We start from the raw sequence: 16,986 nt of genomic DNA on the forward strand, positions 1-16,986 counted from the left end.
GCGCTGCCCTGTCTGGTGGAATATTTCCTCCTGTGGGAGCAGGAGTTGTGTGTTGTGTGGTGTTGGATGGGTGCAATGATCACGGTGGGTGCTATAAAACGAGACAATGGCAGAGCCTGGCACGGTGGGGGGCTGGGCAGGGGCACACGGTGGCATTTGGAGCAGACCTCAGCTCTGCAGCCCCTGCCTGGCCTGGGACAGCCACACCATCCCAGGGACAGCCCCTGAGCACCAGCTGCAGCAGCAAAAAGCGTATTCCAAGCACACTGCCACAAAAAACTGGTAAAACTGCATTGGTTTCCCAGCACAGAGAGTTCTGAGAGCTTCTGCTGGGGAGCAAGGGGAGCACAACCTGCCTGAGACCATCATCCTTTCTGTGTTTAATTAAGGGGATGAGTTTCTGGCCATTAAAACTGATTGACTGGGTGGGTCAAACACTGGCCACGAGCCCCTGGACCTTTGCCTGAGCTGGAGGAGCCTCGGGGGAGCAGAGCAGTGAGCTGGCAGTGCCTCTGGCAGGTTGGCAAACCAAAGGACAAGACGTCCCCAGAAGAAGCCACAGCAGTCCCAGCTGGTGGCACTTGACAATCATTAATTGCAGCAACCCACTCAAATCCTTTTCTTCTCTAATCCAGGCTTTTTGGGTTTTGGCTTTCTCTGTATAATCTCCATCTTTTATCCATTCTCCTTGTTATCGAGGATTTAGTCAAAACATACGTGGGGTTTGACACAAAGCTGCTATTTTTAATCCCTGCTTCACACAGATAATCAATTTCCACTCAATACTGGCTGTCACTTGCATTGCTGGAAAACTGGATCTCACGTTAGTGAATAACACCCACGCCTGGTTGGCGCAACCCCCCCTTCATTTATATTTGAAATGCTGAGATTTTGCCACATCCCTCAGCCAGGGGATAATCATTGCGCCCATTGCGTGTTTGTCACTCGGGGGGATTGGTCACACTCATGGGGATGAGCCCCACACACCAGAGCAAACACTTCCCTTCCATCCAGGGGGGAATTAGACCCTGGGAAGGAGCTGAGCCCAGCACAAGTGCCATGCCAAGATTTGTTGAGTTGTTTTCTTGCTCCTCACTCGCTGCTCTTGACCCTGTAATAGCAACTCATGGAGACATTTCAATTATTTCCAAGCAAAATAAGGAGGGTCACCCCAGGGCCACGTCCCACAGGAGGCTTGGCCATGCTGGGGCTCCTTTGAAAGTCCCTGCAAAGGGGAGGATGCAGTTGCAAGCAGCCACAAATGAATAGTCTGTTTTATTGAGTAGTGCAAGCAAAATAAACACATGGAGCATTCCCAGACCTTCCTTTCGTTTTTTTCCTCCTTTCTCTTCAGTTTTCGTCTCCCAGTCTCCAATGTCATCAACGACTGGCTGGCTGCAGGGAGGGGAGGGCACACTGCAGGGAGGGTGGCCGGGGTTGGTTTGATGTGGGGACTCAGGGGCAAGGGAAATCCCATGGGTCCAGCAGGGGTCAGAGGGCTGGGAGCTGTCCCAGCCTTGCTCCTTCCCACCAACTGCACAACAAAATAAGTTGTAGCTGAGAAAAAAAGGTGGGAAACATCCTGTGGGAAGTGAGTTCCAGACTTGGAATTCCAGACTGGTTTGGGTTGGAAGGGACTTTAAAACCCCTCTCATTCCACCCCTGCCATGACAGGGACACCTTCCACTGTCCCAGGGTGCTCCAAGCCCTGTCCAGCCTGGCCTTGGGCACTGCCAGGGACCCAGGGGCAGCCACAGCTGTGCCAGGGCCTGCCCACCCTCCCAGGGAGGAATTCCTTCCCAACATCCAGCCAGGCTGGTATTCTCCACTACTGCCTTCCCACTGATCACATCATTGTGTGATCAGGTTTCTTTCATTCATCAGCAGCACATTTGTTTGGCAAAGTGGAGGATCTTGTCATAACAATTTATATTTAGTCTCCAAATGTGGCCTTTAATTGCTAATTACAGAATGCTACTCACAGGTTGGCAAATCACACACACCAAAAAGAAAAGGAAAAACAGTGGGGAAGGAAACAATTGGGGGTTTAAAAGGGCTTAAGGAAGAAACAAATGTGGTCTTTAATTATCTTAGGGGGGAAATAGCAGCTGAGAAATAAATGCAACTTCAGTGTTGATGTTGAAGGGGGGTGTGTCACAGCTGCCACAGCAAGGCTGTCCCTGTGCTGGGAATCACGAATTCTACAGGAAGTTTTTGGGAACAAGAGTGGCAAAGCCCACCTGGATGCCAGGAGCTGCAGACAGGGACTGACACCTGGGGGTTCTGGGGCTCTGGATCACAAAGCCAGCCTGGTGGGATGCTGGGAGCAGCAGAGAGGGACACTCAGGACATTCCTGGATCTCACCACTCCCAGGGGTGACCCAGTGGGGACAGACACAGCTTTGTGGGCACAGGGCAACTCCAGCTGCCCTGCCCCTTCCCTGGGCCCAGCTCTCTGGCAGGAGCAGCTTTGAGTTCTTTGATTTTTATTTTTTTTTATTTCTTCACAAACCTTTTATTTACACATAACTCTTGATTAGCCTGTAAAGAGCATTCAGTCAATGGGCTCAGTCCCAAACACATCCCAGTCCTCCTTCAGTCTTTAGTTCAAGCAATGTCAGTCCAGATAATTTTATCTTTGCTTGCAAGATAATAAATTAGACAGAAAATTATATATAGCTCATTGGAGAAAATTACAGCCCTGATCCTCGAGATCCTGATCTCAGTCCTCTGTTTGTTCTTCACTTTTACTACTTCTGTTATTTGCCCTCCTAATTGTGTCTGTAATTAGGCAACCCCAGACTTCTCAATCTCATTTTGCCAGAGGTTTTCTCCCCCAGGGGCCTCATTGTTCTTCCTGCCATTAAGATTATCCATCAGCACAGTTGTGCACTTATTGAAATGCCAGGTCAGGATCTCATCTCTGCTCCGAGTTCCTCGTGCAAGGATGTTCTCCCTGGGCCTGCAAACCCTGGCTGCCATTTCCAGGGAGCCTCTGCTCCTGCATCAACAAGCCCAGGGGGCACAGGGGGTGGGATGCTCCTCCCTGCACTGGGTAACCCCGGAGAGCTGGGCTGTCTCTGCACGGTGCAGGAGATGCCAGCTGGATTGGGACAAGGGGGAATGGTTTTAAACTGAAGGAGGGGGGATTTAGTTTAGATATTAGGAAGGAATTCTTGTCTGGGAGGGAGGGGAGGCCCTGGCACAGGGTGCTCAGAGAAGCTGGGGCTGCCCCTGGATCCCTGGAAGTGTCCAAGGCCAGGCTGGACAGGGCTTGGAGCAGCCTGGGGCAGTGGAAGGTGTCAGGGTTGAAATGGATGAGCTTTAAGGTCCCTTCCAACCCAAACTGTCCTGTGATTCCGTGACTCATTTGGCAACAAGCAGTGATGCAGTTTGCTCCTTAGCTGGGGTGAGCATCCCTCCAAAATCCACTTTGACAAGAAGCCAGTGCTGCAGGTCAGCCTGGGAGAAGTGGAATTTGTCTCCTCTTTGCAGAGACACAGGTTTGGATATTCTGGATTGCTGTCCAAGAGCCAGAGGCATCCCAGGAGCCCAGCCTGGCTCCCAAACCCTGCAGCCGGCCTTCATCAGCAGTGCTACTTAAATGTACAAGAAATGTCTTTTTTTTTTTTCCTGGACTTTTCTCCAAAGATAATTTGTAATTATATTTTACAGCTTCTTTTATATATATATGTATATACTTAAGACAGTGCGTTAGTCATGCAAATATAATTACATACTTTACATTCCCGTGTCATTTTTAATTAAAAACATGGTATTTAAAGCACGTACGTCTCAAAAATTCAGTGTAGGATTTTCTATTCAAAATGCCGTTGGTTAAAGCTAATCAAGGACCTGCATGGGCCAGGACAAACACACAGCCTGCTCCGTTGCCGTGGGAACAGCCGGCTCCCAGGCGAGAGCCCCGCGGCACCGGAACACCGGGAAATGGGACTGGGGACAGGACCAGCCTTAATCCCAATGCCAGGGGCCTTTTCCTGGCTGGAAATGGGATTAGGGGACAGAACCAGCCACAACCCAAATCCCAGCAGCCTTTTTCTGGCTGGAAATGTGACTGGGGTCAGAACCAGCCTTAATCCCAATCCCAGGGGCCTTTCCTGGTTGAAAATGTGATTAGGGGACAGAACCAGCCTTAATCCCAATCCCAGCAGCCTTTTTCTGCCTGGAAATGTGACTGGGGGACAGAACCAGCCCCAATCCCAGGGGCCTTTTCCTGGCTGGAAATGTGATTGGGTACAGAACCAGCCCCAATCCCAGCAGCCTTTTTCTGGCTGAAAATGTGACTGGGGACAGAACCAACCCCGACCCCAATCCCAGTGGCCTTTTCCTGGATGAAAATGTGATTAGGGGACAGAACCAACCCCAACCCCAATCCCAGGGGCCTTTTCCTGGATGAAAATGTGACTGGGGACAGAACCAGCCCCAATCCCAGCAGCCTTTTTCTGCCTGGAAACGTGACTGGGGACAGAACCAACCCCAACACAAATCCCAGCGGCCTTTTCCTGGCTGGAATGTGACTGGGGACAGAACCAGCCCCAATCCCAGGGGCCTTTTCCTGGCTGCTGTGCCAGATGTGGCACATCTGTGCCAGATCCCATCTCCCAGGGCTGGAGGAGCTGTTGGGAGTGGTGGAGTGGCCATCGCAGTGCTGGAGCCCCACGGGAATGCAACATCAATATTGGAGTTACATTTCTTTCTCAGCTGCTATTTTCCCCCCTAAGATAATTAAAGACTACGTCTGTAGCCGCATTTCTCTTCACAGAGAAAAGAAAGGCTCAACTTCCCAAGGATTTTCTGGGATTCACAGTCTCTGAACCTCAGAGAAAGGAAAAACAATTCTTGTCTCTTTAGTGCTCCTGTGTTTTTGGACAAGTGGGATGCATTGTGGGAGATGGTTTACCTGCAGGGAATTGGTGATTGGATTCTGGTGGGAGTGTTTGAGTCACTGACCAGGTGAATCCAGGTGTGTGTGTGTCAGGACTGACAGTCACGAGATTCTGGGCAGCAGAGTGCAGTTGGGTGCTTGTGCAGATTCAGTTTAGATGTAATGTAATACAGTGTAATATGGTATAGAATTATATAGTATAAAAAAGTAATTAATTAGCCTTGTGATATCCATGGAGCCCTCCTCATCATTCCTCCAGGGTGTTGGGCAAAAATATCACTGATACACGTTTGTTTATTTCTTAAACTCTTTTAAACCCCCAAATGTTTTCTTCCTTCTTTCTTTTTTTTTTTTCCTTTTCTTTTTGGTGTGTGTGATTTGCCAACCTGTGAGTAGCATTCTGTAATTAGCAATTAAAGGCCACATTTGGAGACTAAATATAAATTGCTATGACAAGATCCTCCACTCTGCCAAACAAATGTGTTGCTGATGAATGAAAGAAACCTGATCACACAATGATGTGATCAGTGGGAAGGCAGTAGTGGAGAATACCAGCCTGGCTGGATGTTGGGAAGGAATTCCTCCGTGGGAGGGTGGGCAGGCCCTGGCACAGCTGCCGCTGGATCCCTGGCAGTGCCCAAGGCCAGGCTGGACAGGGACTGGGGCAGCCTGGGGGAATTTGGGCACCGGCATGGGCAGGGAACCCCCCAGAGCCGGGCGGAGGATGGGAGTGCGCCCCAGCCATCCAATTCACACAGGCAAACGCTTTTTCTGGCTCGTTAATTGCTTCCGAAGTGGAAGATTTCTCCTAATCTCCCATTAGCAGCTGCACATCCCTCTCCATTCCAAATTGCCGTGCTTGAGGCTTTGTGGCTGTCGGCAGGGACCGAGTGCAGCAGCGGTAATTTTTTAATTAAGCCGCTTTGCCGGCGCTCCTCTCGGATGTCTGAGCGAACCGAGCGAGGATTTTGCTGCTGATTTCCTGGAGACCCCCCTGCCCACCCCTCCGGGGGTGCCCCACCAAGTGTCCCTGTCCCTGTCCTGCTCTGCAGCCGCCCAGGGGGACCCTGGTGGCACAGGGCCGGTCCCGGGCAGGGTGAAACCCCCCTGAGCCCCTCTGCTCCAAAGGCAGCTGCACCGGGAGCAGCTCCCACCTCCCCGAGATGATTTACCGGGGTTTTTCTGGGACGTGATGGTTGCAGGAGCATCCTGCTGCATGACCTGGGCTTTGCCTAATGACCTCGAACTGCTGCTGTGTGGGCTCCTCGGGAGCTGCTGCCTCCGCAGGGATGCTCCACCTGCTCCTGGAGTGCTGAGGGAATTCTCCCCTCCTTGCCCAGGCTCGGGATGTGGGGATTCTCCTCCTCCGGATGCTCACTGGGATCCCCCGCGGTGCCTTGGACTGCTCAGGTGCCACCCCGGGAGTGCAGACCCAGCTGTGCGGGGCTCTCCAGACTAAAGGGGTGGTGCTGCCGTGGATCAGGACCTCCCCAAGCTCATCCCTCCGGGACAATGCCCCTCGTGAGGGCTGTGCCGCTCTGGGGTTCTCTTGGATGCAAACAGAAGTTCCTGGCAGCAGGGATAGAGCTGATGATGCAATTAAAATAATTATTTCCTAAACCTGCATGTCCTGTAAGCCTCTGGAAGTGGCTCTTGTGGTGAGAGGAGAACGGAGGAGCAGGCTCGGAGCTGCCGGGTTTGCCAGCACACAGCTGAGCACCCAGGGGATGATGACACTACACCCCAGCTGTGCAAAATTTCATGGCATTTATTGGTACTGATGTCTCTTGATTAAATTATACTTCTTTCTTCATTTATTCTCTAACAAGCTGAACATTTCAATTTCCCAGGCAAGCCCAGGTCAGGAATGGGAGGAGGCGGCAGCTGACACTGATATTGGAGGGGGCTCAGTTGGGGAGGAATACTTCTCATTTAAACCTCTGATTTCCTGAAAACCTGCACTCGGGGGAGAATTGACAATTCAGAGCTGAAGCTGAGAGCTGCAGTCTCCTGCTGGAGCTGCTCACAAAGCCGAGTGTGGCTCCACGGCCTGTGTGGTGCCAAGAATGCCCCAGGTTGCAAAGCTTAGAGCAATTTCAGGTTAAAAGGGAATCAGAATCATGGAATGGTTTGGGTTGGAAGGGACTGTAAAAATTATCCCCTTCCAGCCCCCCTGCTGTGGGCAGGGAATCAGACCTTTCATTTTTCCTCCCCTGAGCAAATCCATGGAAGTGCTAATCTTTGCACCATTTTCATTTACAAGGGTTAGGAGGTAATTTAGGAGAAATCTGTTTAGCTGAGCAATTAGCGAGTCGATAACACACTTCTGCATTTTATTAGAAAGGGAAAAAATTGATAATTCCTGTTTGTTTTGACCCTACCTCTGCAGCAATGGCAGCAATTTTCCTGGATAATCCCAGTTACCATGGTTATATCTCCCTCCAGGACCTTGGCCACCTGCAGCAGGAGGACACAGCAGCATGGGCAGAGCTAGGGCTGCTGTGCTGGGGGGAAACTGCCCCAGCCTCCCCCAAATTCTGCATCCCTGTGCTACTCCAGCCTCCCCTGCCCTGCCTGCACCACTCCCCCTTCCCCAGCCAGCAGATGGGAAGTCAGGAGGGCTGGGAACCCCAAATTTGCTGCTGCCTCCCAGCTGGAGATGAGGGATTCAGGGTCAAAGAGACAAAAAAAATCTCTACCTGATATTTCTGGGAGCTGACTCACGATCCCTGAGCTGCAGCACTGGGAAAGAGACCCCAACCCTCCTTTCCCAGGGACAGTCACTTCACCCCTCAGCACTTTTGCCTCAGGAAGAGGGATTAAAGCAGAAAATTCAGATCCATTCCAAAAAGGCACTGGGGAGCTGATTTTGAGAGGCAAGAAATTAAAGAACTGCTTAGCTGAATAGCTGAGCTGGTATTTTTCTGTCCTCAGGAAACAACTTTGATATAACAGCATTAGTAATAATAACACCCCAAAGAAAAGCCTGGTGAAATCATGTAGAGGCTGCAGGATGTGTGAAATCCCTGGGATGGGACGTGGGTCTTCCTCGTGTCAGCAAAATCCTTCCTGGAGGGGATGGAGACACGTTACCACCAATGGGAGCAGCTCAGGGGGAATAATCCATCTTGATCAAAGAACCAAAATAGCAGAAAAATCTGTTAGTAAATGCAACTGTCCAGAAAATCTTGAAACTTGGTGTGTCACAAGGCAGCGCTCCTCTGACAGGGCTGTGAGCTCCCCGTTCCAAGGCTTTATTTTTATTCCTCCTTTCCAGAGGGAAGGAAGGAGTAGACAACGCTGGGAAGGATGAGAGGAGCCTGGGCATCCCCAGGCTGGCTGGGACAGCGGGGATCCAGATCTGCAGGCCTCCTGTCCTTCTGCAAAATTGATCCTTTAAAAATGAATTTCAGTTGTGTCCCTTTGGGAAGGTGCAGCACATCTCTGCAAGAGGGGAGTGAGGTCTCTGGAGGGTTTGGGGGGCTGGGGAGGAAGGAGGGGAGCTGGTGATGACACCACACCCCAGCTGTGCAAAATTTCATGGCATTTATTGGTACTGGTGTCTCTTGATTAAATTACACATCTATCTTCATTTTTTCTCTAATAATCTGAACATTTCAATTTGCCAGGCAAGCCCAGGTCAGCAGCAGGAGGAGGTGGCAGCTGACACTGATGTTGATATTGAAGGGGTCGGTTCTGCCCCGGAGGATTTGGCAGGAGCTGAATTTGGGGTCTGAGGAGGAGAAGTGGGGCAGGGGGAGGTGGGGGTGGGCTGGACCCAGCCGGGGCACAGTGTGCCCATCCTCAGATCTCAACAGAGCACCAGGACGTGCACCAGGCTGTGGGTGAGGGCCCCCCGGGCTCTGCCCCTGGCCAGGCCAGCTCCAGGGGAGGGGCACACGTGCCAGGAATCCTCCCCTGGCACCCCACAGTCCTGTCCCTGCACCCAGAGCAGCCCCAGGGCCCTCCTGTCCCCACAGAGTGCTCTGCAGGTGCCTGGGCTCACTGGCAGTGCCAAAATGAGAAATATCAGAGCTGGGTGGAGCACACACCCCAGACCCCTGTGCCCCATCACAGAGGACGATTCCCATGGCAGGAAGTGTTTCGGGTGAATCTGGTTTTGCTTACTCTGCACTTCCATTAGGAGATGCTGAGGATTGGCAGGGAGCTGCTGCCTCTCCGTGTCCCTCCTGGTGTGTCCCTAAGCCCCGGTGGCCTCCCGGCCCTGTTGGGAACCCCTGGGGGGGATGTGCTGCCTCCTTTGCTGCTGGTGTGTGATGAGTTACACCTCAGCCAGATGTTCCGTGGGCAGGAGAACCTATTTGAAGTTAAAAGCCAGTGATTAGAGTTGCCAGCCAGCCATTAAGGAAGTATTAAATGGAGAATTATCCCCCTCTTCCTGTTTCAATACAATGGGAGCTTCATAATGCTCTTGTTTAAGTTGCCTGGTTTTAATTTTAGTTCCCCCGTTTCCAACAGGACACGCAGAGCCATTTCACTTTATCAATAGCTTCTGTGGGCTGGAAAGGAGTCAGGGAGGGGAATAAACTCAATATCCTTGAGAATGAGACAAAGGAGGAAAAATTAGCCCGAAGATCTCAGTTTCTCTTTCCCACTGATAACGCGACTTCTCAATTTACTTGACCAGATTGCCTTGAAAAGAGGAGCATTTTTCAAGAGGAGCAGAGATGAAAGGGATTATTACTCGTAGAGGCTCTTCTCTAAAGAGATAAAGTATTTGGCAATTAAAGCACAGGGAGCTGCAGACGCCGGGGAAGGCTGGAGCAGCCCCATTTGCATATTTTCCACTAACCCCTCCTTGGAAAGGGTGATCCCAGTGCCCCTGCCCGGGCTGGGTGTGGGGCCACCTCCTGCTGCAGCCCCGGGAGTGGGGACAGGAGCAGTGCTGGCCCCAGAGCTGCCCCCACTGGGGGCTGAACAGGACCACGGGCAGGGGAATGAAGGAATGAAGGATTTCCACAGCCTTCTGTGGGGAAGAGGCTGCCCGTGCCAGCCCCAGGTGACCTGCACAGGACCAGGCAGTCTCTGCCACTGGTGACCCTGAGCTAAGGCTGAGTTTCCCTGAGAATCTGTCGGTGTAGCAGGAGTGGTTGGGAGGGCAGATGCAGGGCAGGGCAGCTGGGGGCAGCCACAAAAATCCATTTCCACACAGGACAGAGGGAGCTGAGGCAGCCCTGCCAGGGTCCCTGCATCCCATTTGGATCTCTGTATCCCACCAGGGCTCCTGGCATCCTGCCATGGTCCCTGCATCCCAGCGGGGCCCCTGGAACCTTCTGGAAGTCCCTGCATCCTTCTGGGGTCCCTGGAACCTTCTGGAAGTCCCTGCATCCTTCTGGGGTCCCTGCATCCCAGCGGGGCCCCTGGAACCTTCTGGAAGACCCTGCATCCTTCTGGGGTCCCTGCATCCTAGCGGGGCCCCTGGAACCTTCTGGAAGTCCCTGCATCCTTCTGGGGTCCCTGCATCCTAGCGGGGCCCCTGGAACCTTCTGGAAGACCCTGCATCCTTCTGGGGTCCCTGCATCCCACCAGGGATCCCTGGGTCCCATGGACAGGGCTGGAGGTGCTGCTGCTCCCACTGGGGCTCCTGGCTGGGCCTGAGCAGTGCCAGGGTGGCAGGTGGGGACAATCAACACCCCTGAGGGCACCAAGGGCTCTGACAGCTCCCCCAGCCGTGGCACAACCTTTGCTTTCTCCTAATGGGGCCAATAAATACTTAAACTGTCTTTACTTAAACAAGTGAAAAGAGGAATTGATGGCCCTGGCAGGAGATGAGTTCTGGCATCTGCAGGGCCCCGAGGGGCTGAGGGTGTCCATCCCTCGGCAAGCAGGAACCTCTCTTCCATGAGTCACCCCAGCAGAGTCACCCACACGGGTCTCTCTGAGGTCCCTCACACTCCTCCTGGAGGATGGCAGGGACTCAGCTCTGGTGGGATGAGAAGGGTGACCCCACCCTGGAGGCAGCCTGGGGACAATCTCTGCTCTCTGTGAGCAGGGACAGGACCCAGGGCAGGGCTGGAGCTGTGTCAGGGGAGTTTGGGTTGGATCTCAGGGAAGTTTCTTCCCCCAAGGGTGCTGGCACTGCCCAGGCTGCCCAGGGAATGGGCACGGCCCCGAGGCTGCCAGAGCTCCAGGGGCATTTGGACAGCGCTGCCGGGGATGCCGAGGGTGGGATTTGGGGTTTTCTGTGCAGGGCAGGGGCTGGATTTGGATCCTCGTGGGTCCCTTCCAGCTCCGGACAATCCCGATTCCAGGAGCTGCGAGCACTCAGAGCGTGGAGGGCCCTGGTCCCCACCTGATGTCACCATGTGCCTCCAGCTCGGAGCTGAGCCACCCCTGCTGATCAAACACGTGGGGTTTGTCTCTTGTTTGCCAGCAGATGGAGATCAGGCTGTTCTGCTTGACGGAGTTATTCCAAGGATTAATTAGTTGATGTTTCCTGAAGTACTTTGAAGATGTGGAGTGCGAGATGAGTGCTGTGCTCTAGGAGCCCATCGGGTGCTGCAGCTATTTTGTTCCTTTTCCTCCTCATTCCCAAAGAGTTTGTACAGAACAAATCCCACAGGAGCTCGTGGGGCTCTGGCTGACCTGGTTTAGTGAGCGGCACCTCTGCCCGTGTGCTCAGTACAGGGAGGAGGCTGGAGAGATTCCAGAGGAGCCACGGAGCTGCTCCAGGGCTGGAGCCCCTCTGGAGCCAGGCTGGGAGAGCTGGGGGGGCTCACCTGGAGCAGAGAAGGCTCCAGGTGTCACAGGGAAGTGCAGGACATGTTCCAGGCTACAAGATGTTTCTGGTGCACAATCATTGCTGCCCCATCAATTTTAATTCAAGCTGGAGAACTCATGGGTGTAATTATTTACTACTGTGAGATTTCTGAAAATTATATTTCTGTAACTGCCCTTATTGATCTTGAAAAGGGCCATAAATTAACTTGACAGTTCACAGAGTCCTTCACACTTGGATAATTTCTCTGCTTGACTTGCAGTGTGTGTTGAACTTTCAGCACCAGCCAATTACAGTCATTCAAAGTGTGTATTTGAAGATTTTTCTTATGCAACCAATTTGATTATAATACCAAAGAACTTGAGGCAAATACCAAGTGCCCTCCATGTTGCAGAACAGTTTGGCCTGAGCTGGGCACAGCAGGATGGGATTTAGGGTGGCAGGGGGATGGCATGGCCACTCCACAGCCCTGGGAGAGCAGGTGGCCCCCCTCAGGTGCTCCCCACGGAGCTGGCACCTCCCTGGGGTGTTCAAAAAGCAGCCTGGCACTGGCAGCAGCAGGATGCAACCCTCACCCAGCCAGCCTGGCCCATGGCTTCACTGCTTGTCCCCAGAATTGGGGAAAAAGGGACGCTCATGGCATCGAAACACCTGCTAACCCATCCTCTGTGCTCTCAGGATGTCGTGATGGGAACAAATCACAGCAATCCTGAGTTTCTAGGGACAGAAATGGGGCAAATCCTGCACCCTGCAGGGGCGTGGGGTGAGGGAGAGCACGGGGGACAGTCCCTGCTGGGGCAGGAAGGACACGGCGGGGACAGCTGGGGCTGTGCCAGCCCCTGAGGGGCTCCAGCACCTGCCCTGTCCTGCCCCATCCCCTCTGGGGCTGCTCTGTGCAGAACTCAGTGCCAGAGGAAGAGGGAAGGGAAGGGAAGGGGATGGGGCAACCCAGGCCTTACATAAGGTGGAGATTCTGCGGCTGCAGGGGGAGGTGGCCTGTGCTTCATTAGAAACAAACTCAGTAAAGCAGCAACATCTGGGGCCTGCTGGCTGGAGCACCGCCCCGGCAGGGGAGGGAAATCTCCTGCTGTCCTCCCAGATTAAAGGATTTTGCTGTTTGCTCACAGTTTTGTACATGTAAAACGAGCTGGCCCTGACCAGCAGCCTGCCCAAAGCCTCGTGCTCCATCTCTGCCCTAAGCCCTTCCAAAACCCTCACCCAAGCCCCCAGCATAAACCCCTGCCCAGGCGCCCACCCAAGGTCTGGCTGTGCCAGCTGCTCTGAGCCCTGCAGGGACACCCCACCCTTGGGAAGTGTTTTTTGGGGTGTCTCAGGGGCAAGGTGGAGCTCGGGGCTCTGACAGCCCTGCCCAGCACCCCACGCTCCCCCAGGCAGGCGGCTGCACTTCGCTGCGTAGTATTTATTCATTATATCAGAAAAGAAAACCTCATTAAATTAGTCCAGGACTCTGCTGGCTGCTCCCAGGCGGGGACACCCGGTGCCGGGGGGCGGCTGGGGTGGGGATCCAGCATTTCCTCATTTCACAGTGATGGGAGAAGGGGCAGAGACGCCGTCCTGCGGGCCGGGCTGGGCAGCACCCCTCAGACCTCCAGCTTCTTCTTCATCTCCATGCGGTAAATGATCTGGTAGCCGTCATCCCAGGCGTAGATCTGCCTCTCGCGGGGGCTGTACTTGAGGCTGGCGTGGGAGCCGTAGCGCTTGGGGAAGTAGACCAGGGAGGCGTCCTCGGGGGCCAGCGTGCCGCTGACGTCGAAGACGCACTGGACGCGGGCGCGGCTGGGCAGGCGCGTGTTGTACACCACGTGCAGCGCCCCGCACACCACGAAGGCGCCCTCGGCGTTCTCCCGCGGGCACGGCGTGTCCCACATCTGCTCGATGTCCAGCGAGGCGGGGTCCAGCTTGGCCAGGCACATGTTCTTCTCGTCCTCCTTGGTGGCGTAGATGGCCCAGAGCCCTTCCTCGTCCGCCGACACCTCGATGTAGGTGGAGGGGGAGAGGCCGAAGACAGGGATCTGCTCCTCGGCCGGGAACACCGAGCTGTCCACCACCGTCTTGTTGGCCAGGTTGAACTTGATCACCTGGAAGGACGGGCCCTGCTGGCGTATGTAGTAGAGGTGGCCATCGTAGACGAGGTGCCCGGTGCCCACCCAGGGGTAGGGCAGCTTGATGCGGGCGGCCTTGCGGGTGGCAGAGAAGAGGGTGAACTCCCGCATGCGGGGGAAGATGTAAACGGTGTCGTTGGCGGTGCCGTCGAACACGTAGATCTTCTCCGAGCTCCCCGCAGCGTCCTTGGTCCAGAGCCCCGAGGAGCTGCCGAAACGCTTCAGGATCTTCATGGCCCTGACGCTGGCGATGGTGTCGCTGCAGTCTGCGAGAGAGGGGCGGTTGTGAGAGCCTGGGAACAGCCCGGCCCTGCTGCTGCCCCGTGCTGGGTTCTCACCCTGTCCCGCCCTGACCCTCAGGCAACTGCCTTGGAAATTCACTGAAGGGGTTTAGGTGCATCCCTGGTGGCATTCAGAAGTCCCCTAGTGCACCCGTGCCACGGGCAGGGGAGCCACCCTCACCTCAGCCCTGCCCCAGAGGCTTTGGGGACGCACAGGGTGCCAGCCCAGGGCTTGGATGCAGCTTCCAGGCCGGGGGGATGCAGGAGTTTGTGTCAGAGACATCTGCAATGCCCTGCTGGGACACAATGCCCTGGCTCGTGGCTGGGGGACACCTGGACTGGGGTGGGCTGGGAAGCGTCAGGGTGACCTTCAGACAGGACCATCCCCTCAGGGAGCCATGGCAGCCCCTCACCTGTGAGCTTAGTGTACTTCTCATTCTTCCTCTGCTTGGCTGTGGCCACCTGCTTGTCCATCAGCGTCTCATCCACCTCCACGCAGGGCGGGGCGGGGTTCTGTGTCTCCAGGTAGTCCACCTCCCGCTCCAGCCGGTCCACACGCACGGCCGCGCTCTCGGCCTCCGCCCGCATCGCCTCCCGCTCCTTCTCGGCCGCCTCCAGCATCCCCAGCACCTGGTTCTTGAAGTCCCGCAGCTCCGTGGAGTAGCGGCTGCTCTGGTCGTGCCACTGTGAGATCCTCTCCTGGGGTGGCCAAGGGGACGCTGAGGTCTCCAAACCTCACAGCCCACCAGTGGCAGCTGTCCCAGCCTGCCCGGGCTGCGGGAGCCCCTGGAGCCACACGGGGCTTGTGGCTCTGGGCCCCATCCCACCCTGTTCCTGCTCTCGTGCTGCTTCTGCAATGTTCCCAGACCCACAGTGCCCCATTCCTGTGCTGCCCCCAGACCCACAAGGCCCTGCTCTCCTGTGACATCCCCAGGATGCCCCCATGATGTTCCTGAACTCACAGTGCCCCCCCAGTCTCCCACACTGCTCCCAGATCCTTGATGCCCTCTTGCTGTGATGACCCTGTGAAGCTCCCACACCTGCAATGTCCCTGCTCTCCCATGATGTTCCCAGACCTGTGATGTCCCCATTCCTGTGATGCCCCCATGGCTCTTCCAGACCCACAATGTCCCTGCTTTCCCATGATGTTCCCATTCCTGTGATGCCCCCATGTCTCTTCCAGACCCACAATGCCCCTGCTCCTGTGATGTCCCCATTCCTGTGATGCCCCCATGGCTCTTCCAGACCCACAATGTCCCTGCTTTCCCATGATGTCCCCATTCCTGTGATGCCCCCATGGCTCTTCCAGACCCACAATGTCCCTGCTTTCCCATGATGTTCCCATTCCTGCGATGTCCCCATAGTTCTCAGACCCGCAATGCCCCTTCTCCTGTGATGTTCCCATTCCTGTGATGTTCCCATTCCTGTGATGTCCCCACGGTTCTCCCAGACCCACAATGTCCCTGCTTTCTCATGATGTTCCCATTCCTGTGATGTCCCCACGGTTCTCCCAGACCCACAAGGCCCCAATCCCCCGATCCGCCCGTCCCCCAGCGTTCCCACACCCATCTCGCTCCGCTGTACCCGCAGCTGGGCTGTGCAGGACCCGGGCAGGGGCTGCCAGGGCCCCCAATCCCTGCTCCGTCCCCACCCCGGCTCCTCCTCACCCAGCCCCGCTCCCGGCCCCGCTCCCGGCCTCCACGGAGGAGGGTTGGGGTCCCCGCCACGGGGCCACTCGGGGTGCGGGGCTGTACCTCCAGGAGGGTGATGCGGCGCTCCACGTACTCCATGAAGTGCTGCTGCTGGGCGCGCAGGGCGGGGGCGAGCAGCGGCAGCAGCAGCAGGCAGCGCCAGGGCCCCATGGCCGGCAGCGGAGCAGCCTCCAGCTCAGGGCTCAGGAATGCTCCGGCCTCCCCAGCCCTTATTGCATCCAGATGTGCTCCGGGAGGGGAGGCTGCTCCTTCCCCGCAGGCCAGCCCCGGGCGCTTTAACCCCTTCGTGCCCCAGGCAGCGCGCTGCCCCCGAGCCGCGGGGATGGGGCAGGAGGCCGGGGACGGGCTGCGGGCAGGAGTTTGGGGTGCGGGGAGAGCCGCAGGAGCCCCGAGCGAGAGGACACGTCCTCACGAGCCGTACTTTGGGGACAGCGAGGGGACAGCTCTGGCTCCTTGTCCGCAGAGGTGCCCAAAGCCAGCGGTCAACCTGAGGCTCGGCCATGCCCAGGTCTGGGGACAGGGATGTCCCTGGGGACAGGCATGGTGCCAGCCCATCGAGTTTGTCCCATGGGACAGGGACACTGCCAGCCCAGAGGGATTGTCCCATGGGACCGGGACACTGCCAGCCCAGCAGGTTTGTCCCCTGGGACAGGGACACTGCCAGCACTGCGGGTTTGTCCCTGGGGCCAGGGACGGTGCCAGCACTGTGGGTTTGTCCCTGGGGCCAGGGACGGTGCCAGGCAGCAGGAGGGACAGGGATGCTGCCCCGGGGCCGTGTTTCAGATCAAAAGGAGGGCATTTACGGCCGCAGGGCTCGGCCAGCCTGGCCAGGTGTCACCGGGCAGGCACTCCACGGTGTCCGGCAGCCCCGGGATCCTGCGGGCACCCTCGGCACAGGTGAACGTCACCCTGGATCCCACCGGGAAGCTGCTGGAGGGCTGGAGTGGGCTGTGGCAGGAGGGGGCCCGCAGTCACCTGCGGCAGGAGAACACCTCCTCAGGTGAGGAGCCCCTTCCCGGCCCCAGGAGGGTGCTTGGGATGGCCCAGGGTTCCCCTGCGGGAAGGCACCGCCAGGGCTGGATCTGTGACAGCATCGAGCCACGGCTCAGCCCCGGGCTCGGGGGGTGGCATCCCCAGCCCAGCCCCGGAGCAGCCAGGTGGGATCCAGGCAGGTGTCCCTGGTCCTTCCCATGGCCTCATACTCACCAGGAGCCACAGGAATGCT

The 16,986-nt window shown here is 56.1% G+C and overlaps 1 protein-coding gene across 1 annotated transcript; it reads right to left on the reverse strand.

Moving 5' to 3' along the window:
• Positions 1–13,045: 13,045 nt before the first annotated feature.
• OLFML3 (olfactomedin like 3) lies at positions 13,046–15,974 on the reverse strand. Its single transcript, XM_038162759.1, has 3 exons — positions 15,804–15,974; positions 14,463–14,748; positions 13,046–14,034 (listed from the first exon to the last, which is right to left on the reverse strand). The coding sequence occupies exons 1-3, from the start codon at positions 15,909–15,911 to the stop codon at positions 13,247–13,249; spliced, it is 1,182 nt and encodes a 393-aa protein (XP_038018687.1). The 5' UTR covers positions 15,912–15,974; the 3' UTR covers positions 13,046–13,246.
• Positions 15,975–16,986: the final 1,012 nt, after the last annotated feature.

This window comes from Motacilla alba, chromosome 26 (assembly GCF_015832195.1).
Source record: "Motacilla alba alba isolate MOTALB_02 chromosome 26, Motacilla_alba_V1.0_pri, whole genome shotgun sequence".
Taxonomy (NCBI): domain Eukaryota; kingdom Metazoa; phylum Chordata; class Aves; order Passeriformes; family Motacillidae; genus Motacilla; species Motacilla alba.

Excerpts from the sequence above, each read along its gene's own strand:
- OLFML3 (XM_038162759.1), bottom strand. The coding sequence starts at position 15,911 with ATGGGGCCCTGGCGCTGCCTGCTGCTGCTGCCGCTGCTCGCCCCCGCC. Across the intron at positions 14,749-15,803 it reads GCCGCATCACCCTCCTGGAG|GAGAGGATCTCACAGTGGCA; the intron begins GTACAGCCCCGC and ends TGGCCACCCCAG. Across the intron at positions 14,035-14,462 it reads GAAGTACACTAAGCTCACAG|ACTGCAGCGACACCATCGCC; the intron begins GTGAGGGGCTGC and ends CCTCTCTCGCAG.